General features: G+C 40.5%; 1 protein-coding gene across 1 annotated transcript in view; it reads left to right on the top strand.

Annotated features, from left to right (window-relative positions):
• Positions 1 to 27,909, top strand: part of RTEL1 (regulator of telomere elongation helicase 1) — a 90,228-nt gene that overhangs the window by 23,843 nt on the left and 38,476 nt on the right. The window contains exons 12-22 of the mRNA XM_067468258.1: positions 2,147 to 2,225; positions 4,012 to 4,109; positions 5,418 to 5,473; positions 7,559 to 7,633; positions 8,048 to 8,129; positions 13,224 to 13,356; positions 15,113 to 15,226; positions 19,082 to 19,122; positions 21,009 to 21,094; positions 22,555 to 22,632; positions 23,880 to 23,957. Of these exons, the coding sequence (XP_067324359.1) occupies positions 2,147 to 2,225; positions 4,012 to 4,109; positions 5,418 to 5,473; positions 7,559 to 7,633; positions 8,048 to 8,129; positions 13,224 to 13,356; positions 15,113 to 15,226; positions 19,082 to 19,122; positions 21,009 to 21,094; positions 22,555 to 22,632; positions 23,880 to 23,957 (920 nt within the window). The remainder of the gene's footprint in view (positions 1 to 2,146; positions 2,226 to 4,011; positions 4,110 to 5,417; positions 5,474 to 7,558; positions 7,634 to 8,047; positions 8,130 to 13,223; positions 13,357 to 15,112; positions 15,227 to 19,081; positions 19,123 to 21,008; positions 21,095 to 22,554; positions 22,633 to 23,879; positions 23,958 to 27,909) is intronic.

Below are 27,909 nucleotides of genomic sequence, written 5' to 3'. Positions count from 1 at the left end.
CAAATTACTGGTGGAGGCTTGAAGAAGGTTGCTATTTCCAACAGCCTTTATCCCCAAATGGGGCCCAAGGTGGCAAATGAAGATACTGATTGGCTATTTCCTATCCAAAATTCGTGGGACTAGAAGTATTCTATATTTCAGATTTTGGATTTCTGGTATATTTGACTCGCTGATACTAAAAATGGCACTAGTTTCCCTCTAGTTTTTGAGATACAGAACCTGCACAATATACCAATTGCCATCTGTTCGCCCATAGAAAACCATGATAGCCATACTTAAGAAACTAGAGCTGACCTGGTCTGTCCAATGCAATTTTCTGAATTAGTGCCACAAATAATTCCAGGAACAGGCCTAAAAACCAAGACACCAAGAAAAATGTTTTGGGGAGTTGAGCTGTCTAATGAGATACCTTGCACTTGGCTCACAAGTATGTCCTTTCATCACCCTTTAAGGACATGCTTATATATCTCTCCAGCTCATGTCTTGTTTCTTTGCTACTTGAGTTGTGTCTGACGTGCGAGGCCAGAGAGCGACTTAGATTTATGAAACAGAGGGAAACTGAAACTATTTGCTGCCATCTACCCACTTCTGATTTTGAGGTGGTGACCGTGGTGTTTCCCTTCATTTCATCAATCTCTCATCAGTCTCATTTCTTTTTCATTCGCCTACTTGCATTGTGTTTGAGATGTGAGGCTGGTGGTTGAGGATATATGAGAGATGAATGTGCAGAAGTTCCATGGCCGCCACCTAAAAGCCATTAAAAATGGGCAGTTGGCAGCAAAAAGCTTCTGTTTTTCAGCTTCCAGACCACGGTTCTTTATTTTTTTAGGAGGTTGGATGGGGTCCAGGGCTTGGATGCTCAAAGGTTTTGTAAAAAAAGGATGTCTAGGCACTTGTTGCTTGAAACCAACATAGTTCATGAGAAATATTAGCAAATGTATAACTTGTTGACTGCTGAGGATGCTTCATGTTTATGTATCTTGAGCTGGAGAGCTACTGTTCATTTGCATGTTTTAATTGCCTATAAATGTAATTTGCATATCATTTTTATAATCCTGGCAGATGGTAAACCACTGGTTGACTTTGTTTCTAATTTGCATATAGTGTTCTTGTTAAGAAACTGTTGCGCATAAATAAAAACATCTTGGAACAAGCCTCGAAAAAGGTTCCCCTGTGACACATTGCGGGCATATGGAGGTTGGACTTAATGTGGCTTGTGTCTAAAACCTGTACCCTATTTTAAATAAATAAAATAGCACCCTCGTCACCCATCATAGCAAGATATTATCTCCCCACATACCCATTTCATAAAAATATGGATTAACTAAAATTTTTCAAATCCTGACAAACCTGTTAGGCATACAAAAAGGTCTGAATTTTTTTCCAATTCTCAGTGGGTATTATTATTGTGACCACTCCAAGATTTTTCTGAGGTTTTTTTTTCCGTGTCAGGAGCGACTTGAGAAACTGCAAGTCGCTTCTGGTTTGAGAGAATTGGCCGACTGCAAGGACGTTGACCAGGGGTCACCAAAATGTTTTACCATCCTATGGGAGGCTTCTCGCATGTCTCTGAATGAGAAGCTGGAGCTGACAGATAGGAGCTCACCCTGCTCCCCTGATTTGAACCAACGACCTTGCTGTCAGCAGTCCTGCTGGCATAAGGGTTTAACCCATTGTACCACCGGTGGCCCCATTTTGCTGGTGTGTAACATTTGAACTATATTTTATTATGTCAGTTTGTTTATATTTTTGAGGGAAGTGCCCAGCATTTTAATAAGGAAGCCTCTATATGGCCTGCTGTGTGAATATAGTAGGGTAGCTTCTTTAGTCTTTTGCCCAGACTTGGGAGGCCTAGCAGTTTAAAAGGAGCCTTGTGTTTCTAGGAAGACATTGAGAGGAACCCTCTGTTCTAACTGAGTAGGTGGAATAGAAATGGAACAATGCCAAAATAATCTCCACATATACATAAGAATAGCTATATTGAGTAAAGCCAAAGGTCAATGCCGCCCAGCTTTCTTTTCATGTTGCAACCAGTCACTTGTCTATTGGAAGTCCACTAACAGGACATAAATAGATACGTGCCCTCCATGTCCCTTCAGTAACACTGCTAGCTATACATCCCCCTCTTCATTTCTTTTCTCTAAAGGGATTCTTCTTCAGCTGGAAGACGCAGTTGATTCTGTAGAGTTAGCACCAGATGGAAGTGGACTTACTAAGGATGGAAGGTATGCTTCAAAAGCAGCAATGTCTTCTCCAAAAAGATGTCCCTTATTTTTGTGTACTTGTTTGCAGACTCATAAAATTGCAGAGTTGCTTTCCCTCTGCAGCAACGTCTGTGCTGGACATGTGATCATGTCTTCGTACAAAAAGGTGTTCTTGAGATTTGTGTGAACTCTGACCCTTCCCAGAGTTGGGAAGGGCCACAAAGGCCATCTAGTCCAACCCTTTGGCATGCAGCTAAAGCACTCATGAAAGATGTCCATTCAAACTGTGTTCAAATCCTTCCAAAAGAAGGTGTGTTCCCTATTTCCCCATCAATTGAGGTAGTCTACATTCCACTGTTGAAGAATTTTCACAGTGAAAAGGTTCTTCCTAATCTTTAGGTGGAATCTCTTGTAATTAAAATCCATTGGTTCATGTTTTTGTCTTTGGACAGCAGCATAGAAGCTTGCCTTGTCTTCTACATAAAATATTTAAAGATAATCATGTTAATTTTCCATCTTCTCTTCTCACTTTGGGCCACTGGAGATTTTAAGTGGCCAAAATATTTCACCGTGCAGCACGAAACAGACCCAAACTTTCAGGGGTGAAGAAGTGCTTGTTTATAATAGAAGCGCATTGAAAACTTGAATCTGTCATTACAAAGAGCCTATGTATTACAGTGCTTAGACTAGGACTGATGGGAACCAAACCTATATCTCTACCTAACCGTGAAGCTAGTAGGTTGGTAGATATCATTCTGCTCTTGTATGTATGTATGTATGTATGTATGTATATATGTATTTATTTGCAGTATTTATATTCCACCCTTCTCACCCCGAAGGGGACTGAGGGCAGATCACAGAACATATATACAGCAAACATTCAATGCTGGTTATACAACGATAAGACATACAACAGATAGAGGGGTGTGTGTGTGTGTCTGTCTGTCTGTCTGTCTGTCTGTCTCTCTCTCTGTGTGTGTGTGTGTGTGTGTGTATATATATATATATATGCACTTTTCCCCATCTTTCGGCATCTTTGGAGGCTTTGCTCGGTTCTGGCCACAGGGGGTGCTGTTGTACCATTTCCTTGCTGAAGAGTTTTGTTTGTTCATAAACTCTCCCTCCTTTTTCTGATTGAAACACTATGTCTGAAATACCTCCCTGCTTTAATGCAGTTACTATTTATCTGTTCACATTGCTGTTTTCAATTCTCTAGGTGGGCGGGGAGCTGGGCTGTAAGTCAGGAGCTCACCTTGATCCGACTTCGAACTGTCAGACTTTTGGTTGGCAAGATTTGCTGTAGCTGCAGTGCTAAAGCCGACCCTTAGCCTTTCCTACTAGGTTTTGTGAGGATGCTGTGAATAAGGAATGCATATAGCATTTCAAATTCCATGGAGAGTAACTAATATAAATGTTATAAATCAGACAACCTGCCTGTCTCAAAGATTATTTTGGAAGCTAAAATGGGAATGCGTATGAAATGTGTACACCATTGGGAAGGAAGAAGTTGGATAATAATGCAGCAAAATAAAATGGATCCCTTGACCTTTGTCAAGCTGCTGCCTTTCACTTGTTCAACAGTAGAAGAACTACTGGTAACTCCTCTGGACCTGGATAGAGCATTTTACTATTTCAGAGTCATGTTACATTCATGGTTTTTTTCTCTTTTTTAAAACCGAAGACAAGATGCTAATACTACGTGGAAAGTTAATGGTACTGACTCCATCCCACAGACGAAAGGAGACAGTGAGCTTCCAGGGGTATTCAGCAACAATTCTTAACTGTGAATTTCTCTTTATTCTTACAGCTATATATTTGATCTGTTTGCAAAGGCCCAGATCACATTCCAAACACAGAGTTCTATTCTTGAATCCCTGGAACAAATTCAGCAGTATTTAGCAGGCCGTAAGTGTGTACATTATCCTTAGAAAAATTACAGGTGTGGGAGAATTTAGAAAGAAGAGCAAATACACTGTTATCGTGTCCTGGAAATAGTTTACTCCCTTGTAAGATTGAGCAGTGGTGATCTTCCAAATGTTGGAGTGCTAATCTCAGCATCCCTCACTTTTTGCTGTGCTAACACACTTGTACACCTCTGCCTAAAAGGGTTGTGATTGTATTTGGGATGCTTAATGAATTGGATGTCTTATTTCGTGGCTCAGGCAGCATCTGAGTCCTTCATCAACGTTTTATTGCAGTTACCACTATTACAGTCAATCCTCTACATTTGCAGGTTTGATTACTCAGATTTCACTCATAGGTCCTCCTTGAAAAATGCCTAGGGAACACTTCTCTGGGCATTTGAAGGTCCTCTGGGGTGATTCTGTGGCCAACGTTCAGTGGAATGTTTTTGTTTTTTTCTTTTTTCATGTCAGGAGTGACTTGAGGAATTGCAAGTCACTTTTGGTTTGAGAGAATTGGCCATCTGCAAGGATGTTGCCCAGAAGATGTCCGGATGTTTTTGATGTTTCATCATTCTTGGGGGGGGGGGGGGGGGGTTCTCTCATGTATCCGCATGGGGAGCTGGAGCTTACAGAGGTGACCATAAGTTGTGCTGGAGGATCTAGGAATCCCTAAAGAGGTGTTCTCTCAGGTAAAAAAAAAAAATAGAGTGGGGTTTTTATTCATGGGTTATCTACGTTTGTGGGATTCTTGCACTCCGGACCCTGTGAAAGTTGGAGGTCCTACCTCCAGTTTGGAACTCAGAGCGGTTTACAACAGTTAAAACAAACATAGTTAAAGATTAACAGAATATAAAAGTTGAAAAGTAATTAAAGCATCATAAAATTTTGAAACCAGTTAAAATAGTTGAAAGAACTTCAATAAAAATCCAGAACATTATGCAACCCCTGTTACCCCTAAAAATCAAATCTTAAAGGACCAGCGGAAAGATAGTTGGAGAATACCAGCCTAGCCTCTCTGGGAAGCGAGTTTGAGAACTGTTTGGATTAGAAACAGAGGCTGAATGGCTTTGAATGTAAGATTTACCTGAAACAGACCAGAATGCCATCTGTGGTCATTCCCCATGTACTCTTGCCCAGAAATTGATATGCTCTGGGTCTCACCTATGGGGACACTACAATGAACATGAAAATGTATCTTACTTTTCCACATCTAATCAATGTTAAAACATTCTAATACTTTCTCTCCTCTCTCTCTCTCTCTCTCTCTCTCTCGTTCCCCCTCTCTCCCCCTCTCTCCCCCTCTCTCTAGGTACTGGGATATTCACCAACACTGCTGGGTTGCATAAATTTACTGACATAATCCAGGTAAACATCTGTTGCCTCCCCATTTATAGTTTATAAAGACTGCAAAATGCTCTTGAGAGAGAATTGAACTCAAGTGTTATGAAACCAAGGCAATCCTTCATGGGATCCTGGAAGTGCCATCATGAGGCATATTACACAAATGTAGGACAAGATAATTATCAGAGACTGGGATGGTTAAATGCAAAAAAAATTCTTGAACTCAAATGTTCAGCATATTCAGGTGTAGAAATGGGGTAGACTTGAGTTCTCAAGAATATCCTTTGGTTAGGGTGAGTATGTGCAAACATGTATATGGCAATGCAGTAAAATAAATTTTGGAAAGAACAAGGGCAATGTTTGTAATTTAGTGATGTTTGTATTGCACTCCTCCACATCATTTCACATGTATGGCAACCCTAAAGTGAAAATATGATTTGTTTAGAGAAGGCTTATCTTTGCATCCCTCTGGGGCTGAGAGAATTTGCCCTTGCTCAAGGTCACTCAGTGGGTTTCCATGGCCAAACAGGAATCTGAACACTGATCTCCAGAATAATCAAACCACTATATAAGACTGTCTCTGTTTAGGCTTATTCAAGGACTTGGTTTACCAGCTTCCTGGTTTTCTTCATTGCAGAAAATGCCAATCCATGCAAATGAACCGTTTGATGCAAAGCATTAGAAATGAATTTTGGGCATGTTCCTAAGTGCATGAAAAACCTAATAGCATCTTCTGCCAGAGCTGTTGAGTTGGCTTGCTGGTTAATGTCTCAAAACAAGAATAAAATGCATAATAATAATGCATTTTAACTGTATATTTGATATTCTAATGTGTAGTTCTGTCAAACACCACCAGGTGGAAGTAAATGTCCAATCTGCAACATGTAATGTTTTAAAATCTGGATAGAAGAGCCATAGCATTTAATCAGTGAGAAATCCTTTGAAGGTTTAAAACAATTACCCCAATTAATTGATTAGGACCTCACTATCTCTGAGGATGCTTGCCATAGATGTAGGCGAAACGTCAGGAGAGAATGCCTGTAGAACATGGCCATATAGCCCGAAAAAACCAAAAACAACCCAATTGATTAGGAGCTTTTAAATATATTGGGGTTTTTTTAAAGAACATACTTCAAATACATGGATGGCCAGCACTATTTTAAGAGGGAATCCAACTAAGACAGGTCCTTCTGCAAACATGTGTGTTCCATTTAAAAACAAATTATGCTTAAGAAAGAACTGTTATGAATATCTCATATAGAGATCCAGTATAATTGAGTGATTTTCTGTTCAACATAGATTTGCCATTGATAGATTGCCCTAATGAATAGGAATTCCATGACACAGTGCTATGTATCAGTTGCTATATACATAATAAATAAAACTTTATTTATATACCGCTCCATCTCCCCTAGGGGACTCAGAGCAGTTTTGAAGTAACATCATCAATAAAGAAATAAAGCTGGCCTATCCCTTCTCTCATTCAAAAAACAGCTGAAAACCTATCTTTGCTCACAAGCATATGAAGGGGGGAGGATTAGATGAAGCGAAACTACTACCAGAGTGCTGATTAGAAAGTATAAATGCATTCAGGCCTTCTTAGACCACATTAGCCCATTTAACGTCATTAGCCATACAATCAAGTGCACACATCTGTGAACCTTCATGGTGCTTTTGTAAATTAATTTGGATGTTTTATGTTCACAATGTATGTTAGTTATAATTTTTGATAGATTACATTTTATTTAAATTTTAGTTATTATGTTTAATATGTCTTTTATGTGGGGTTATTCTGGGTTACTATATTTGTACTTATTGTCACTGAGGCATTGAATGTTTGCCTTTTGGTTTGTTGGAACCTGCTCAGAGTCCCCCAGGATAAATAGTAGAGAATAGAAATAAAGTTTGTATTATTATTATTATTATTATTATTATTATATTGTTACATTGTTCCAACATCCAAACAAGATAAAATACAAAATACTTTTTCTCCCAAGCATTTTGGAGAAGGAATATTCATGTTGTACGCCTTTTTGGCGTTGATTGCAAGTCTCGCTGACACTTTCCCATCTTTTGATTTTCATTTCTTTCCCTTCCATTGCTGTTTAGACTGTTTTTAACTTTGGATCATCCGAAGGAACCTCTGCTTCAATGCCAAGCAGCTCAGTATCAAAATATTATAAGGTTAGTGTTACTCAAAGTGCTAGAACATCGAAGCACTGATTTACAAGTCTTTAAATTAGGCTTTAAATAGACGTATAAGCGAAAGGGCACTGTTTGATTTCATGAAAATGAAGGTGACATGATTTTGATGTTCCTAAATCTAATAATGGTCAGGTTTTTAGTTGTGAGATATTGAAAAAAATCTTTGTTTGTTCACAGATTTTCTAAATGTATTCCTTTCCATGCTTGAGTTGGATAGCATCACTTATGATGCTTGGATAGCTCCTGGTTACGTATATGATCGTGGGTTGTGGAAACTTATCTTCATTAAATGGAAATAGGAGCCCTCCAGTGGTGGCTGTCAATTGATGCATGCAGCATAGATGTCCTGTTATTTTACGTCATGCATTACTCAGCTGTGCCATTGGTCTTTAGGTCCACATCCATCCAGACAGGGGTAATCAGAGAAAGAAACAGAGAACTGACCTGTGGAATTCATCTGTAACTAAAAAGCAAGGTAAGGACTGACAAGCAGGTGGTACTTGTGACATAAGTTCCAGTGAATCATCTGAGCCACAGAGTTGTGTCTTTGTTTGTTGTCCGTCTGTGCGATTTTCTTGCAACAGCTGAGGATATGATCCATGGTTTCATCCGCTTCCTTGCACAGTCTGCATTTTGGGTCATCAGTTCATTTTTCGATCCTGTCCTTAATTGCATTGTTTCTGATGGCTTGCTCCTGGGCTGCAAGAATCAGGCCTTCCATTCATGAGCCATAACCAGGTTTTCTCCTTGTCAACTTTTTCCTCAATCTTCTAAATGATCTGCCCATGCAAGGCTTTGTTGTGCCAGCTGTCAGCTCTGGTTTGGAGTGCAGTTTTCTTATACTGACTCTTTGTCTGTTGTGCTTTGAGAAGTTTTCGATTATTGACCAGTTAAAGCAGGTCTTGGCTTTCCTTGACATATTCTGCCAGGGCGTGTTCTTCGACTGCTTGTTTTACGTGTAAAAGTCCTCTGCCACCAGAATTATTATTATTATTATTATTAGTAGTAGTAGTAGTAGTAGTAGTAAGTTCAGCAGCTCAGCGATTTCACCACTACGCCACCAGAGGGCCCACCTATCACAGTAATATTTATCACAGCAATATTTATAATTAAAAGCTCTTCTGAAAGTAATTCTGTTGTAATGATTTTAACCAATCTTTAAATGTGCCAGTTCATATTAGGAAGAAAAGCTGTGATTGTTTACTGGAAGTTTTCTTCTCTGGGTATATAGTTGGCTTGTACCTTAATTCCTGGAACTTTAGTAAGTCAACTTCATGATACATATTTTCCATGAGGCAAGGAAATATTTGCTGCTATTTAGAAATTTGGTCAATGCTACATAAAATTAGATCTGCAGATGATAAGACATCCATAAAATGAACTTGATAATGGGAATGGCATGTTAATGTTCCTAGTCTCCCAATTCTTTTTTTTTTTTTTAGTTTTTCTTTTTTTCCTGTACTAGTTTTTGTCTCAGACTTCTAACAACTGAGTTTATCTCAGTAACCAGATGTGAAAAACACAGTGCTGTCATTGGGATGCTGAAAAGGACTGCAAAAAATAGGTCATGCTAGTATGCTAGTGATACATTGCATTGTTTCTCCCGTTACTCTAGGATATGACTCTTGGTGATGTCAGTTTACTGAAAGGGAGCCCATGCTGTGTAGTGTTGCCAAATACCAGGTTCTGGGAGTTGATTCAGAAGATCACTTCCTTTGAGATCTGACTTGCATTCCCATCCGAGTTTCAACAGAGCGAAATTTTCCTTCCAAATAAAAGATGCATTGTTTATTAAAATGCATCTCCACCTGTTAATAAATATTCTGTAGTTGACTTTACTGTTAGTAAAATATGATCTTAAACAAATACAGAGTCCCATTAGTAAGCGAGAAAAGCATCTTTCTTGTATAAGCAATATAAAAGGATCAGTGGCTCATACTGAAACCCAAATATACTCGTGTGGGATTTTTCATTTCTCAAGTTGCCAGGAAGAAATAAAAAAAGCTTTGCACAATTCTCCTCTAAAACAACATTCATACTCCCACTTGTTTTATAATGAAAGGGAAGGCTACGTTTCTACATGCACGTCTGAAAGTAGGGGTAAAGCTCAGTTGTTTTCCTAAAAATACAACCAGACAGCCTTCCCCATCCTCTGTGACTCACCTTGCTTGAGAACAGATTAAAGAGTGACTTCTGGTTTTGAAGCTTCAAAACTTCAGTTGATGTGAAGCACATTGTCATAATCTCAAGGTGTAACTAGCTATAAAATCTCCTCCCGCTTTAGTGTAAAGTCATTGTTTAGACAGGCCTTTAGTGAAGGAAACTAAGCTGGAGTAATTAGAAAACCCATAATGTTTATGGACTGGAACAAAGTGCAGTATAATCTGACATACCACAAGAACGTGAACGCATATTATTGTTGTTTTAAACTGTTGATTGTACAATGTTTTATACTTATCATTGATGTATTTGGATTGTTGTTTACATTATTTTAATACGTTGTAAGCCGCTTTGGGTCCCATAAAGGAGAAAAACAAGATATAAATAAAGATTTATTATTTATTATTATTCCTGTGGGCTGTTTTGTCATTTATCTGTAACCCCAAAAGAGAGAAAAAACATGGCCAACCCTGAAGATGTTTGTAAAGGATTTGCTATTCATACAATGGCAGGAACCCATTTATCCCATGGACAAGTTGTTCAACAGCCTTTCTTACCTTGAGCTGTTCTCACTTGGGTAGAACAGCTTGTTAAATTTTATATATATATATATATATATATATATGTACATAGAGACCAAAAAAGATAGGAAGACTGGGTTGCTGTGAGTTTTCAGCGCTGTATGGCCATAGTCCAGAAGCATTCTCTCCTGACATTTCACCCACATACATTGCAGACATTTTCAAAGATTGTGAGGTCTGTTGAAAACTAGACAAATGAGGTTTATATATCTGTGGAATGTCCAGGGTGGGAGAAAGTACTCTTGTCTGCTTGAGACAAGTGTGAATGTTGCAATTGGCCAGCTTGATTAGCATTGAATGGACTTGCAGCTTCAAAGCCTAGTTACTTCCTGCCGGGGGGATCCTTTGTTAGCTGGCCCTGATTGTTTCATGTCAAAGAAAGTCTGTTTGCTTACTTGTATGTGATGGCTTTTTAATGTTCATCTATACAGGAGGCATACAGATTTCCCTCCTTATAGCCCAAGGGTGGAAATTGTCTAACCATTGTTGAACTGCAACTCCCAATAAACCTAACTCACATGATGAAGGATGCTGAGTGTTACAGTCCAACAGTATATATGCTGCATGATTCATGCCCCTTCTGATGTAGAGTTTTATTTTTATAAACTACTAGCTGTGCCCTGCCACGCGTTGCTGTGGCCTATAGTAAAACTTATCAAAGTTGAGGTAGATATCTGGACTATTATGAAAGAGAGGTCCCTACCTATTCCTTCCCCCTTTTCCTCCCCCTTTCTCTCCTTTCTTCCTTCTCTACCTCTTTCTTTCTTTCCTTCTTTCACTACTTGGTTTCATCCTTCTCTCTTTCCTTCATTCCCTCCCCCTTCCTTCCTTTGCCTTTCTTCCCTCCCTGTTTGCTTCCTTCTTTCACTTTTTATTTCCTTTTATTTCACCACCATCATAACAATAACAATAATGCAATGCATTGCCTCTGGGACCTGACACCTCTCCCATTCCCCCTAAAAGGGTCTCAGAGGAACAATAGCATAATAATAATAATAGAAATAACAACCTTTACCCGCCACGTGTTGCTGTGGCCAATCTTCCCTCTTTCTCTCCTTCTTTCCCTCCCTCCCTCCTTCCTTCCTTCCTTCCTTCCCATCTTTCCTTCTCCTCTTCTTTCTCTATCTCTTTCCTTCCTTCCCCCTTTTTCTTTCTCTTCTGCTGTCTCTCTTTTCTTTCCTTCCATCTTTCCTTTTCTTTCCTTTTCTTCTTCCTCTAACTTTCCTTCCTTCCCCCTTTTTCTTTACCTCCCTTTCTCTTTCTTCCTTCTTTCCTTCCTTCCTGTCTTTCCTAGATTTTGACAGGGCGGCAAGGGGCGGGGTGGGGTTTGGAGGTGGCGTGAAGTAAAAGGAGGTAAGATTGGGGCAGGGGAGTGATGGAGCGTGGGGTTGCGTGTGTGTGTGCGGCAGCAGGGGGAGTGATGGAGCGTGGGGTTGCGTGTGTGTGTGCAGCGGCGGGGGGAGTAGGGTTGCGTGTGTGTGTGCGGCGGCGGGGGGAGTGGGGTTGTGTGTGTGTGTGCGGCAGGGTGTGTGTGTGTGCGGGAAGCGGCGCGGCGGGGCTTGGAGTGGGCATGGTTTCCGCAGAGGGAACGTTGGCCGGAAGGCCATGTGCGCGCGCCAGGGAACTTGCGACTGGGCGCCAATGCGCATGCTCAGTTGTTTTGCCGTTTTGTGAGTGTGTTGTTGTGTTGTTTTTCATTTTGAGTAGATATGTTTGTACCTTGTGGGTTGTGTTATGGGTATGGGAATTTTGGTTAAGTTTCGTTGGGGTTTTTTTGAGTTTTGTTCTTTTGCCGTTTTGTGCGTGTGTTGCTGTGTTGTTTTTCATTTTGAGTAGATATGTTTGTACCTTGTGGGTTGTGTTATGGGCACGGGGATTTTAGTTAAGTTTCGTTGAGGGATTTTTGAGTTTTGTTGTTTTGCTGTTTTGTGAGTGTGTTGTTGTGTTGTTTTTCATTTTGAGTAGATATGTTTGTACCTTGTGGGTTGTGTTATGGGCACGGGGATTTTAGTTAAGTTTCGTTGGGGGATTTTTGAGTTTTGTTGTTTTGCCGTTTTGTGAGTGTGTTGTTGTGTTGTTTTTCATTTTGAGTAGGTATGTTTGTACCTTGTGGGTTGTGTTATGGGCACGGGGATTTTGATTAAGTTTCATTGGGGGATTTTTGAGTTTTGTTGTTTTGCCGTTTTGTGAGTGTGTTGTTGTGTTGTTTTTCATTTTGAGTAGATATGTTTGTACCTTGTGGGTTGTGTTATGGGCACGGGGATTTTGGTTAAGTTTCGTTGGGGTTTTTTTTAGTTTTGTTGTTTTGCCGTTTTGTGAGTGTGTCGTTGTGTTGTTTTTCATTTTGAGTAGATATGTTTGTACCTTGTGGGTTGTGTTATGGGCATGGGAATTTTGGTTAAGTTTCGTTGGGGGGTTTTTCAGTTTTGTTTCCTCGTTGGATGCCCCTAACAAATTTATATATATAGATTTCTCTGGGAAAGTTTAGTAATGTCCAACAAACCTGTCTTTGCTGAAACTCTAGAAGTTTTCAGAATATTGGAACTATGTGTCTGTACAATGATGTCAGATAAGCACCCATCTTCTAATAATGTTTTCATCATATAAAAGTTGTTGTGTGTTTTTTTTTCTGCACAACACATTAGCAATTGGTGTCACACAGTGCACACACAGCTCTCAGTTTCTTCTTCCATTATTGCTTCTTAGCAAGGTGGTTTGAGAGGTTGTTGAGGTGGCCAATGGATGTTTGACAATAGCTTGTGCCATAGTAGTGTTTGAACCATAGAAGAACTCTTTAACTTTTTGCTTTGTTTTCTTGTTTGATACAGGCAAGGTCTTGAGCTACTGGTGCTTCAGCCCCGGATACAGCATGCATGAACTTGTGCGCCAGGGAGTCCGGACAATCATTCTGACTAGTGGAACACTCTCCCCTATGTCTTCTTTTACTATGGAAATGCAGATGTAAGTTTCTCAAAACTGGGTGGTTGCTTAGAATTATGCAACTCTTTTGTTAGTTTTGAATGAAAGAATGACCATTTAGAATAGATTATAACAAAAGAAGTATGTAACCCGCCTTGAGTCATCATATGGTTGAGAAAGGCAGGCTATAAATGTCATAAATAAATAAATAAATTGTACTCCAGGCCTGGAAACAACTATGACCACAGCACCTCACAAGAGTCCAGAATACAAGCAAACAGTTTATTGTAGAAACACATTAAAAGTATGTATGTATGATCCAAAAGCTTTAGCAATAGGAGATAATCCAACAGGAATCCAAATGTCTCCTATAGATTTAAAGGTAATACAGTTCAAGAATAGCCCAAAGTCACAAGAACAGCTTAAATCCACAAACTAAAAGTATACCTAGTAAAACCTGAATAGAAAACCCCAAAAACAGGAACAAAGAAACTCCCAGAACTTGAATCCAAAACCAAGGCTTAACTTGAAACAAGAACCAGAGTACTCAGGCCTAGCTTCTCACGTGAATGCTAAATTACCTGAACTAACTCTTAGGTAAACAACTTGCTAATTAATAGGTATCCGTGAAGTCATGTTGTTTCTCCCCAACTTTCCCATGCAATCGCTCTGACCTACAATGTCTATTTTCTGCTCTGATCTGTAAACGAAGACCTTTGTTGATCTCCATAGCTCCTGGTGTTTTTTCCCCTGAGAGCCTTCTATATCACTTATCTCTTCACTCAACTCCTTTTCTGATATTGCAGTTTCTGGCTCCTCTGACCGACCTTGAATCTTCACTTTCCGAGTCAGATTTCTCACAAATAGAAGCATCATTCCCCTGACTTGAATCTTCATCACTTCGAACCCCAGGAAATCCCACAGGCAATCCCACAATCCTCTCTAAATCATCAGTGAAGTCATCAGCCTCAGGAGCCTCAAGCTGATCTCCAACAGCTCAGAGCAGAGTTCCTTTACTTCTTTGTGGTTCGATTTGTACTCAGTCCTCCATTTTGGGAGGGTGTGTCTGGCTACGTCGGTGTGCCAAAACTATTATGGTCACTCTGCTGTATTCCTGGAGGAGTTGAAGTACAATGTAGACATCCTGATCTCTCCTAGTACAGAAAGGCCAATCATATCACTTGGATCAAGCCCATATTACTAAAAGTACAGCATTGTTTTCAGACTGGGAAATGGCTTCTTAAATGTGAAGTTTTCTTGGTTGGAGTTACAAACAAAGTTGATTTCCTCCTTCCAGGGGAAGCAATGTTGTATGAAAGCTTTTCATACAACTATGATGGTTCTTGCCTGCTGATAGGAGTAAGAGGCAATGCATCTCTGATCTGTGTGCTTCCAATAATCAAATGTAAATATCTGTTGTCCAGTGGTCCTGTGTTGTGTAATGGCTGAATAGTGGACTAGGACTTTAGAAGATCAAGATTCGTATCAGCCATGGAAATCCATTGGGTGGGTGACTGAGCAAATCACACTCTCAGCCAATCAGAAACAACTTCAAAGCACAAGCAACAACAGGAGCAGATATGATCACATTCTTTCTGTCAGTGCTCGGACTAAACATTCCTGCATGGCATGAGATTGAAGTGGATGGTCCGGGGGGGGGGGGGGTCTCTTCCATTTCAATTATTCTCTGATTCTATGGTTAATAGGATTAAGCCACAAGACTCATAAAGTTAACAAGTAATTAATGCCCAGAGAATTGAGATATTGATAATATTTCAGTGTTTTTTCTTTTCTTTAGCCCTTTCCCCATTTGTTTGGAAAACCCGCATGTTATCGATAAACACCAGGTATTTGTGGGGATACTTCCTAAAGGACCTGATGGAGGTCTGCTAAGTTCAACCTATGAAAAAAGGTAATTCCTTCCTGTTTAATACAACTATTTAATACAACTTACAGTGAAAAGTAGTGCTAGTTTGTTATACGGAATACAACCAGCAATAATCTTGTTTGTTACATACAGTTTCCCTGTCTCTTTGAAAAATGAACAGTGAAAAATCCCCCAAATCCAAAAAAGGAAGCACAGGAGACCTGAAATAAAAGCATTCCTGTAGCATCTAGTCCAGAAACAATATGATGAGAAAGAGTTCCGTTAGAGTAGTATGCAAAGATACAGATGAACTTGTGATAGTTCCACATTGCAACAAGCAGTCTTCTTTGTACAACATAATAAAAGTGGCATAGCTGCTAACTTTGTTAACTCTCTTATTTATTTCTGCTTCATTGACTATTCTAAAGCCATTGACTGTGTGGATCATAATAAATTGTGGCAAGCTCTTGGTGGTATGGGCATACCAAATCAACTTGTCCCTCTCCTGAGGAATCTGTATAAGGACCAAGTAGCAACAGGAAGAACTGACCATGGAACAACAGACTGGTTCAAGATTGGGAAAGGCGTACGGCAGGGTTTTATCCTCTCACCCAACCTATTCAACTTGTATGCAGAGCACGTCATGCGATGTGCGGGGCTTGAGGAATGCAAGGCTGGGGTGAAAATGCAGATGACACCACTTTGATGGCCGAAAGTGAGGAGGAGCTGAGGAGCCTTCTAATCAAGGTGAAAGAAGACAGCGCAAAAGCTGGGTTGCAGTTAAACATTAAAAAAAACCCCCAAGATTATGGCAACAAGAATGATTGACAATTGAGAAATAGTGGGAGAAAACGTGGAGGCAGTGCCAGACTTTGTATTTTTAGGTGCAAAGATGACTGCAGACGCAGACTGTGGCCAGGAAGTCAGAAGACGCTTACTTCTTTGGAGGAGAGCAATGTCCAATCTTGATAAAATAGTGTAGAGACATCACACTGGCAATGAAGATCCGCATAGTTAAAGCAATGGTATTCCCCAAAATCAACTACAGATGTGAGAGCTGGCCCATAGGGAAGGCTGAGCGAAGGAAGAGAGATGCTTTTGAACTGTGGTGCTGGAGGAAAGTTCTGAGAGTGCCTTGGACTGCAAGAAGATCCAACCAGTCCATACTTCAAGAAATAAAGCCCGACTGCTCATTGAAGGGAAGGATATTAGAATCAAAGTTGAAGTACTTTGGCCACATCATGAGACAAAAGGAAAGCTTAGAGAAGACAATGATGCTGGGGAAAATGGAAGGAAAAAGGAAGAGGGGCCGACCAAGGGCAAGATGGATGGATGGGATCCTTGAAGTGACTGGATTGACCTTGAAGGAGCTGGGGGTGGTGACGACTGACAGGGAGCTCTGGCGTGGACTGGTCCATGAAGTCAAGAAGAGTTGGAAACGACTGAACGAATGAACAACAGCAATTCCTCTACTCACAGCTCACAGCTGTTTTGGAACTGTTTAGGTCAATAGTGAGCTGGGCATTTTAAGCCGCTTTTTAAAAAACAGCTATTAACAGTCAGGCGCTCAACCCCGACTCAGGCTTCGAAATTGCCACCTTTCAGTTGGCAGTGATTTATTGCAGCTGATTAATCAGTTGTATTACCAGCCCGACCCTAGAATTGGCCATCTCTTCAATGGGTTTTTTCGGACTATATGGCCATGGTCTAGAGGCATTCTCTCCTGACGTTTTGCCTGCATCTATGGCAAGCATCCTCAGAGGTAGTGAGCAAGCATCCTGACTACCTCTGAGGATGCTTGCCATAGATGCAGGCGAAATGTCAGGAGGGAATGCCTCTAGACCATGGCCATATAGCCTGAAAAAACCTACAACAACCCAGTGATTCCGGCCATGAAAGCCTTCGGCAATACATCTTTTCAATGTTTGTTCACTTTTAGGCAGCCTCTGCACTTTATCCTTTGTGACTTTAGGAGCCAAAAAGCTGTGACTTTCCAGATGTTTTCAACCTAACATCAGCAGCTCTAGCACAATATAGTAAAAATGAGAAATTACAGCAATGTTCAGTCTTAAAACATGGTAAGCCACAGTTGCCCCACTTATGCTTTAGATACCCAATGGCATCTGATAGAATTAGAAGCCAGACTTGATCTTCTCCAGTGCTGGTAATTGACACTCCAAAATATTTTGTGATGGATGTAGCTGTAGTGGCCTCCAGGCAGTCTTACCTAAAATTATAAGCCATATATTACCATAAAATAATCCTAGGAATGCTTGTTTAGAATAATCCTCCTGCTTTTCACTGCTGCTCAGTAGCAATACGTGAAGCGCTGAACAGAAAATAAAGTGGAATGAGTTGTAATCATAATGTAGCACTTATCTTTCTGTTTCTCTGGTCCTGTTTGTTTTACGGTGTATAGAAAAAATTGAGTTCCTGATAAAATAATAGTCTGTACCAGATAGTAACCGAGGAAAGATAAGAGAGGATTGGAGTGGATTTGTGGAGGAACTGAGGCTAAAAGGATTCTTTGAAGAGGTTCTTCTATAAACACTTAAGGGGAAGGCTTCACAGATGAAAAAGTAGACTTTTCTGGATCTGGAGAACAGCATCTGAAGGGTCACGAAACCAGATAAGGGAAACAGATGCAAACGGGTAAATAGTAGATGAATGTTGGATAAATTTGCTGTTTGCCACATGATAATGTACATCTGAAGCCAGAGATCAAGCAGTCCTTCCGCAGAAAACATTAGTATGGTTCTTCTCAAGAGACATGCAAGACGTTGCATTCCTTTCCTCCTTATTTTGTTTTGTCTAGTTAAAGGACCCTGTTTTATAATGATTTTATAACTTTCAAACAAGTTTCCCAATGAAGATGGGGAAGCATATTCTGAGAAGTTGTAGGCGCCTGTTTATTCAGTTTTTCAGTCTTGGATAGGAGATTAGAACAACATGATAAGGTAGATGTGCCAGTAATTGTGGTAGATTAAATAGTATGACGAATTTAGTTCCATTGGTAATGGTCATGCATTGGGCAATTGTAAATACTTCCTAAAATAAACAATAATTCCCTGAATAAACAATAATTCCCTGTTCTGACCAATTCTCTGCAAAATGTCTTCTGAATATAATAATAATAATAATAATAATAATAATAATAATAATAATACTTTATTTATACCCCACTACCATCTCCCCAAGGGACTCGGTGCAGCTTACATGAGGCCGAGCCCACAGTACATCAGCAAAAAAAACAACAACAGTAATACAAAACAATGAAATAAAACTCATAAACAAAAAATAGGCAGTAAACATCGACAATAACACAATAACATTTAAAAACCAATGGCTGGGCCAAATGTAATAGTTAAAATTTAAAAATAATGCTGGACAAGACCAGGTGAAATATAACTAGGATAGAATTTCGGAAAAGAATGGGGCATACAGACACTGAAGCACTTCTGAAGCACTTTATTCTACCTGTTAGGTTAATCAACCCTACCTTACCCTCTAAAACCCCCTGTTCAGATTCATTTTACTGCTGCTCACACCCAGTGCTTTAAATTTTTAATCTATTAGATTTGGCTCTGCCCTCAGTGTTGGGTCCTTGTGTTTTTAAATGTTTTGTTTTACTGCTGATATGTTATTTATAATGGCTTTGTATTGTATTTTTATTTTTTCTATTTTCTTTTGTTTATTGCTGTGTTGATTTACTGATGTATGTATGGTCAGGCTTGGCCTCGTGTAAGCTGCCCTGAGTCCCCTTGGGGAGATGGTGGTGGGGCATAAATAAAGTTTTATTATTATTTCTATTTCTATTATTATTATTATTATTATTATTATTATTATTATTATTATTAAAATGGGTGCTGATTTTTATTTTTATTTGGATTTTATTTTCAGATTTTCACCAGAATGTCTCTCTTCTCTTGGGAAAACAATAGGTAAGGCAAAGAGTTGTCTTGCTGGTACTTGTTGCAAAAGTCAAGCAGATTTCATGTCTGAGGCAGCCAGAAGTTAAATCAATTGAATAGGCAATAGCTAAGGATGTGGCTGCCATAGCAGTATAGAAGATAATGTATCACCATTGTAAGGTTAATTAGGCATCAAGCAACAAAGCTGTTGCTGTTGTACTCCAGGGCTGGGAATACCTCTGTGCTTAACAACAAACACCAGTCCAAGTAAAATCAGCAAAGCAGTTTATTGAAGAATATTTATGTGTATAAAGCAGTTAGCAAAACAGTATAAAAACTAAAGTCTAAATGTAGTAAATAGTTCACAAAATCCAAGGTACAAGAGTAGCTTCAAAAACCAGGAATACAAAAGCAGAATAAATCATAAACACGAGATTCAGGAACAGTCTTTAAAACTTGGAAGCATCAAATACAAACAATAGGAAACATGGAACTAGAAATCTCTTCACAGGCTTGACTTGGCAAGAGATGTAGCCTCAAACATCAACATTGACCAGACTGCCAAAAAAGCCCACTGGTCTTGTTAATATCAACAGAAAATCAGGCCTTCTCCCCTGAGAAACTGATAACTGTTTTTTGGCTAACGAGCGTTTTGACCTTCTCAAACTGCTGAGCAGCTCTGTGTTCACTGTATCTATCAGCTCATTAGTCTGCCCACCTGGAATCTCATACACTGAGTCATGTCTGACTCTGACTTTGCTTCCCTAATGAACAGCTTCTCACCCACATCTGGACCCCTTTCTAGAATGTGGGTTTTTCTGAAATGGGACTTTCATTAGATCGGTGGTTCTCAACCTGTGAGTCCCCAGATGTTTTGGCCTTCAACTCCCAGAAATCCTAACAGAAATCCTTGTAAAATGGCTGGGATTTCTGAGAGTTGTAGGCCAAAACACCTGGGGACCCACAGGTTGAGAACCACTGCGTTAGATACTGGAGACAGAGACTGCTCAATTTCAGGGCTTAAAATCTCCTGCTGATTTGCAGGCCTGGAATCCCCAGAAATCTTCTGCTGGCTTGCAGGCCCAGAATCCGGAGTGACATCAGGTGCAGGCACGATCAAAGGCTGACTTACAACAGTTGTAACCATAGTGCAGAGCAGCAACTGATTCCTTGAATACGTACTTGTCCCAATTCCTGGAGAACAAGCACAGGGAAATGGTAAAAAAAAGTTAGTACCGTACTCTGATTTTGTATAATAGCCTGGATATATGTGAAAAGGGAAGAAGCTTGTAAGGGGTGGGAGAGATTCTGTGCATAGTGTAAATATGATGGAAAAGATTCTAGGCATCTTGGGCGAGAGAAAAACAGAGAAGTTTCAGGGATGGACATGATTGTGGATTTGAGGATGGCAGAACTGCAGGAGCAAAGCCTACAGCCAGAATATATTAGAAGAGATAAGTAGAAGTTATGTAGACTAGAGATAATTATGATCTGTAAGCAGGCAATGCTTAGGGGTGGGTCAGAAATAATTTGTCTAGTGAGAACATACTCAGTTTGTGTCTCTGAAACCTTAATCTGAACAGGAATGTGGTTCTGTTTGAAATCCATACTTGAGACCGAGAAAATGAAATTGGAGGCATACGTTTTTGTAGTCCTATCAGATGCATTGAGATACATCAGCTGCATGAGGAACTAGAGCTAAGTCTATGAAAGCTTATGTCAGCCAGTTGACTTGGGTTTCATGAATTTGTCTGCAGACTGAAAAATTACTTGCATTCATTCTGAGATGAAGACAGAAATAAATTAGGAGTAGAAAAATAAGGACCCTAGCAAAATAGAATTTGACAGATTAACTCCGTGTGTCCCATTTTTATACTGAATTTGATTTCTGTATATGTGTATGTACTTTATGGCAGGAAATCTCGTGAAAATCATACCTCATGGGCTGCTTGTGTTCTTCCCTTCATATCCTGTCATGGATAAAAGCCTGGAGTATTGGAGAGTAAGTTTTCATATTTTAGATAACATCAATTTTTGTTTAATCTTAAAATATGTTTCTCTCTCTTATTACAAGATTGCAAAGCAGAAGAAGTGTTGAGGCTTTACAAGTCCCCAGTTCACAGCACAATTCATGTTGACTGCAGCCACTGAAATATAGCCAAAAGTAATTTAAATGGCAACGTTATTTAAATGTGAATTGCTTTGGGATTAAGTGCTCAATTGCTGTTTTGGGCACCATTTCATTGTGATCTGAAGCCATGTATTCTGACGCCTTACCCTGCTCACAAAGATCACTGGTCTAACTTTAGATCTTGTGACATGGAATCACCGATATTATACTAGTGATTTAGGAACTGACCCTGTGTGAATAGTAGGGAAAGATAACATGGAAGGAAACTATTTCATATTTTGTACATGGTGCTCAAATCTCACCATTCACAGTTCTTCTTCGTATTCTCCGCTTCACACAAATGAGTCTTGTGTTTGTGCAGAGCGATCAATGTAGCAGTTTTTGGCAGAAGCCCTGCCCCATTGGGCACCACCATAAACAGCATATCAGATACTTCTGGAAGTTGAGTAGGTCTTTGATGTCTTTGACTCCCCTGCCCTTGCAAGAAGCAACCCACTTATTCACATTTGTATATTCTTGGGCGGGGTAACACGCTTCCTTGATTGCTACTTTCTTGTTGGTGGGGAAGAAGAAGCACTCCTGACTGGAGAAAATGCACATTCCTTGTCCTGTAGGTATTCTTTTTGACATTTTGTTGTGACTCAGCTGGAATCACAGAGTGATGGTGTCGATGATTTGGATGGGGATGATGAGATTCACATTCAGAGTCAGTTGCAAAGCGAGGAAGACCAGGACCAGGGGGCAGAAGTTCAGTTCTTTCCCACAGCAAGGGTTGACGCTGGGGAAAGTGAAATTACTGAGAGTGAGTGCCAGGTGCCTGTTGAAAGAAGGGAGGATGTGGAAAGGGGAGATAGTTCTCAGCCAGCTAACAAAGGATTTGACCTTGATGGGGCCGGTGGTTTAGATAGAGCTGATCGCTTGGAATTGAAAGTGCGAAGGAGTGTCAGGATCGCCAAGAGGCGAGAGAGAGAGGCCCGAGGCCATAGGAACACCTTCATGTTGGCCCAAGAGTATTAAACAGTCTGTTTGAATGTACCTTATTGTCAGAACATCTTCACGCTTCATCCAAGAGGCTTTGGATTTATCTTGCAGCTTTTCATGCTCATATTTCAGGACTTTGTCATGTTCTCATGGGACTTTGCCTTGCCTATGCCTTCATGGATCTTGTTTGCCTATGTTACTTGGATTGATCTTTTGAAATATACTTCTGCTTTTTGAACTTTTTCTTTTTTTCTTTTAATAAAACTATAAAGACTACCGCTGGTGTGTTCTTTGGTGTCATAAGCAAGGTGGTTCTACTCTGAGGTGTGACACATTTTCTGCTTTTGTAGGACCACAGTTTTGTGGAGAAAATTGAAGCAGTGAAGCCCATTTTTGTGGAACCGCGAAACAAAGGAACATTTACTGAGGTTTGTAGCCAACACCGTTGTCACTCTGAGTGCAAAATAGAGCTTTCACTAGTAAGCCCCCGCAGAAATGGGAGATGTATTGTAGTGCAAATAAAATTCAAATATTAAATAAATAACAGCATTAAAAATAAGGCAGTTAAGAAAACATACCCGCATCCGTCCTTTTCAAACCGATTTCCTTAGCAGATGAGGTCAGCCACCAAAGACTTGCCAAACTTCTTGGTCATCTTGGAAAGAAAACTGTGGGTTCCAATCTTATTCCCCTGAGCTCCAGTCTCTTGGAGTAGTTTTGGCCAAACAAAACAGAGGCCGAATTTTTGGCCCGTGAGATGCTGTCAGTTGTGATTAATCTCATTTGCATGACTTCCCATTTTCCTCCTGCCTATCTGAAAAACCACAACTCCCTATGTAAGCCATCTTAAGTATTAAGATACTCAAGGGAGATCTTTCTCTCAGTCCCACCACGTTAACAGGCATGTTTGGCGAGGACATGGGAGGAAGTGTTTTTCTCATTGGCTGTTCTGAGACCAATTTGAGATTTGTTCGGTGTCTTCTTTGATCTCTGTGGCTGCAGCTGTATTGAGTGTACAGGTCAGCCTTAGACAAGACATAGGACTGTGCCCAAATTCCATGCTGTGTTGTCCCTCGTTTCCTCTGTCCTCCCACATCTGGTTCTGGCTTTTGTGCTCCTCAGCACGACAGAGCTTGTGTTAAAAGTTGTATTGAAGCATGAGACTTGACCTGAACTGAGTCACATGGGCCATGTACTCTGCCAGAAGAACCCCTTAATCATCATGTTCTTCATCCTTTACTGCAGGCATGGACAAACTTTGACCCTCCAGGTGTTTTGGACCTCAACTCCCAAATCCATCACTGAATTTGTCAGATTTTTTTGGCCTCTTTTTTAGTTTGTCAAATTATTCTGACTGCCACTTCATTTTTTTGTCCTTTAGTTTATTTGTATCCCAGCCTATAAACACATTATAGTTACTTTTTATCCTTCCTCGAGCCTAATCTGGCAAGAATTAATTGCTTTTTTGTTTTCTCTTCCATGGAAGTTTTTGTCTCTCAATGCTTGCCAGGAGAGCTTTCTCATGATCCATGGTTTGCTGAATAATGCACGTCTCATTTATTTATCTAACTCTTGGTCAATGCAACATTTAAACAAAGATCTTGCTTTTGCATTGTGTGAGAGAATTGAAACTGGATATTTAGTTCAATTTTCATTGATGCAGTTTTTCTTTTAGGTCATAGATGCCTATTATGAGAAAATTGTCTGTCCCAAGTCTAACGGTGCTGTTTTCCTGGCTGTCTGCCGAGGGAAGGTACGTGTCTGGAACTGTACAAAAGATGATTTTTGCAGTAACGTTATCTGTTTAAGCATTTGTTAACCTCGTCTTTAATGGGAGATTGAAACTTGCAGCAAAACTGCAAATAAGCATCATTAACCATCAGTGAGGCAATAGGACCGTAACCATATTTTATAAGCAATAACATGTAATGAGAAGGAGTAAACAAAAATAGCAAGCTAAGAGGCTTCAGGAAATATTTCTACACTAGGTGCCCAAAATTCAGCAGTAAACAGAAAGCTTCTTGGGAAGAGATTGCCATGAGTGGGATGTGGTATTGGTGGTGGGATTTGTTGAAGATCCTCTGGGAAAGATCTTAGCACAGTAGCAAACTTAGCAGGGGCAAATTGTTATCCACAGTGGCCAGGCATGCTTTATCATCATTTTCCATGAAAGCAAGGAAACCAGAAGGTAGCTTCCCTGCAGGCCTTGAAACTTCAGAGCACATGGCAATCCATCTTTTGCCCATCTAAGGTCAGAAGGTTGGTTGCATGTTCTTAGTCACTTTATAGCTGAGGAATCCAGCATGTCATCCCTTTAAGTATCCAAATGGGAAAGTGCTCTATGAACTCCTTTTCTTCAGAAAGTACTGGCATGAGATCTCCTTAACAATAATGAAACTTGAGTAAGAATTTTGTGACTGTATTTCTTGTTTTAACATGCAAGACCACACAAAATAGTAAAAGCCCCGTACAACATGTCAAAACAGCTTTGGATTGTTATGCTCTTTTCTTTTAGTATTCTATATAAAAAAATTCCAAAATACAGAAATCATGTACTTTGCATTACAATTATTCAGTGAGGGGTCACTTGGACCTCCATTACTTTCCCACAGCAGAGAAAACAATTCCTTCTTCGTGGTCTCTGTAAATCACACAACTGGTTATGCTGCGTCTGCACAGAGGACTGTTTGTAATCTAGAGCAGTGGTTCTCAGCCTGTGGGTTCCCAGATGTTTTGGCTTTCAACTCCCAGAAATCCTAACAACTGATAAACTGGCTGGGATTTCTGGGAATTGTAGACCAAAACACCAGGGGACCCACAAGTTGAGAACCACTGGTCTAGGTAGAAAAGTTTTGGCAATAATTCTGCCCACCATCGCAGGGCTATATAAGGCACGTTTGCCACCAAAACCCCTCAGTTTTTGTCACACTCCCCATTCGGGATCCCATATGGATACAGGTGCATCGAAGTCTGCTCCTGCTTCTACCTCGGGGAAGCCCGCCCTGCCTTTGATGCAGATCGCCATGAAGCATTCAGCTTAGGAGGCTGTTGCCTCTCTTTCAAAGAAAACTAAGTCCCTTGTCTGGGAAGCTCCAGGCGCTGGGGAAAGCTTACAATGCCAAAGAGGCTAGGAAGAAAAAGGCCCATTGAGCACTTCTTGAATCCAAAGCTTCTGCCTACCCACAGGAAAGAAGGGAGGAAAAGGGGCAGGAGGTAGGAGGGAAGAAAAGAAAGAAAGGAAATTAAAGAGAAGTAGGAAAAAGAGAGCTAGGAAAGAAGGGAGGAAGGAAGGAAGGAAGAGAAGAAGGAAGGAAGAAAGAAAGGTAGATAGGAAATAGGGAAGGAAGAAAGAGAAAGAAAAGTATGTTGGAAACAGGAAGAATTCAGAAAGCGTGTTGTAGTGATTTGGACCTCAGACTATGGCTCTGGACTCATCGGATGACTTCAGGCAAGTCACACTCTCATGCACTCAGATGGAAGAAAAAGGCAATTTCACTGAATAAATATTGACAAGAAAACTCAGTGGGAGGGTCGCTTTGTTGTTCATTCGTTCAGTCGTCTCTGACTCTTCGTGACCTCATGGACCAGCCCACGCCATAGCTCCCTGTTGGCCGTCACCACCCCCAGCTCCTTCAAAGTCAGTCCAGTCACTTCAAGGATGCCATCCATCCATCTTGCCCTTGGTCAGCCCCTCTTCCTTTTACCTTCCACTTTCCCCAGCATAATTGTCTTCTCTAGGCTTTGCTGTCTCCTCATGATGTGGCCAAAGTACTTCAACTTTGTCTCTAGTATCCTTCCCTCCAATGAGCAGCCGGGCTTTATTTCCTGGGGGATGGACTGGTTGGATCTTCTCGCAGTCCAAGGCACTCTCAGCACTTTCCTCAAACACCACAGTTCAAAAGCATCTATCTTCCTTCGCTCAGCCTTCCCTAAGGTCCAGGGCCTAAATCTGAAATGACTTGAAGGCACACAACAATACAAAAAATCCAAATTCACCATTTATTATACCTTACCTGGAAAGTAAGGTACTACTTTCCCAAGAAGCTTAACATATCTAATTTAGGCCCCTTACTACTGACAAGTTGTGCAGGCCTGATCTAGAGCATCCCCAGAAGGCAGCTCTCTAGCCTCTAAACATCTAAAGAAGGAGATCTGACTACTTCTCTAGAGAATTGCTTCATTGCCAAACCACTCTCACTGTCAAGATGTTTTTTTCTAAAGTTCAAGCAAAATCTGCCCTCTTGTAGCTTTAAACCATTGGACTTAGTTCTGCTCTCTGAAGCAGCAACTTGTTGTTCTTTCACACTCAAAAAAGAAAGCTGACATAGTTTCCAAGAAACTGCTTTGCCCTGCTGGAAGTTAAGCGTCCTGTTGAATTTAATCTGGAGCACGCCCGTGCCTGGGCCAAGAAAGCATCCTGAAGCACTTCTTAAGAAAGTCGTGTTTTACGGAAAGACTGATAGCATTCGATCAGCCGCCTTCCAGGAATCTTGCCTGCCACTCCTTTCATCTGTGATAAACTTCATTGAAGCCTGAAAACTTATGCTTTCTGGAACAATTTGAAAAAAAATTGTACAGCTCTAACTCTCTAAAGAAAATGGACCCCCTAGTAATGTACATGAGAAATGTATTCATTGCTGAATCTGGAACCTCAGGGTGTGGCGGTGGCTAGAAGGGGCTTTTGCACAATTAAAACTTTTGCACCAGTTGCGCCCGTACCTTGGGAAGTCAGACTTGGCCAATGTGTTCTAAGTGAGGTTGCCTTTGAAGACTGGAAGCTTTAAATAGTTCAATGAGAGGCTGCCAAGTTAATAACTAGGGCGGCATACAGGGAGCACACAACTCACATGTTACATCAGCTCCGCTGGCTGCCTGTTTTCTACCGGGCAGAATTCAAAGTGCTGACTTTGGCCTATAAAGACCTAAATGGCCCTGGCCCAGTTTACATGTCCAAACGCATCTCCTCTTACGAACCACCACGAAGACTAAGATCTTCTGGGGAGGCCCTGCTCTGGGTCCTGCCACCGTCACAGGCAGCCAGGCAGGCACCGTCACAGGCAGGAACGAGAGAAAGGGCCTTCTCAGTGATTGCCCCCCAGCTATAGAACTCCCTTCCTGGTGAGATCAGATCAGCCCCCTCCCTCCTGTCCTTCAGAAAGATGGTAAATACCTGACTGTGGGACAAAGCCTTTGGGACAGTGCAATAGGGCCAGCATGATGATTTATTTTAAATTAGATATATTCTGATTTTAGTTTTGTGTGTATTTTTTGTTATGTTTTGGTATGGAATGCTTGCCATGTATATGTTGTGCTCCGCCCTGAGTCCCCTTCGGGCTGAGAAAAGCAGGATATAAATGTTTCAAATAAATAAATAAATGTACTTAATGTGTTCTGGGTCCATGTAGCTGACTACCTTAATTTATGCCTTCTCTTGAGGGAAAAAGGATGCAGGATTGTCCAGCAAGCCTCTTCTTAGACTGCAGCCTGTCCTTTTTACACTACTGCTCTAGTATAGGCACTATTTTTCTTCCTAATGCTAATGATTTATAAAGATGATATCTCTTACTCACTCATTGGCAGTACTTCATTTCCAAAAACTTTTTCCATCCAGCCTTTAGCCAGCTACATAATAAAGCATGAAAACTCAGTGTTTTGGAAAGAAATGTGCGGTTAAACAAAGAATAAATTACATACATTGCCATTAA

Source organism: Anolis sagrei, chromosome 4 (genome assembly GCF_037176765.1).
Source record: "Anolis sagrei isolate rAnoSag1 chromosome 4, rAnoSag1.mat, whole genome shotgun sequence".
Lineage (NCBI taxonomy): Eukaryota > Metazoa > Chordata > Lepidosauria > Squamata > Dactyloidae > Anolis > Anolis sagrei.
Note: the sequence above shows the minus strand (reverse complement) of the source record. Positions and strands in the feature narration are given on the sequence as shown.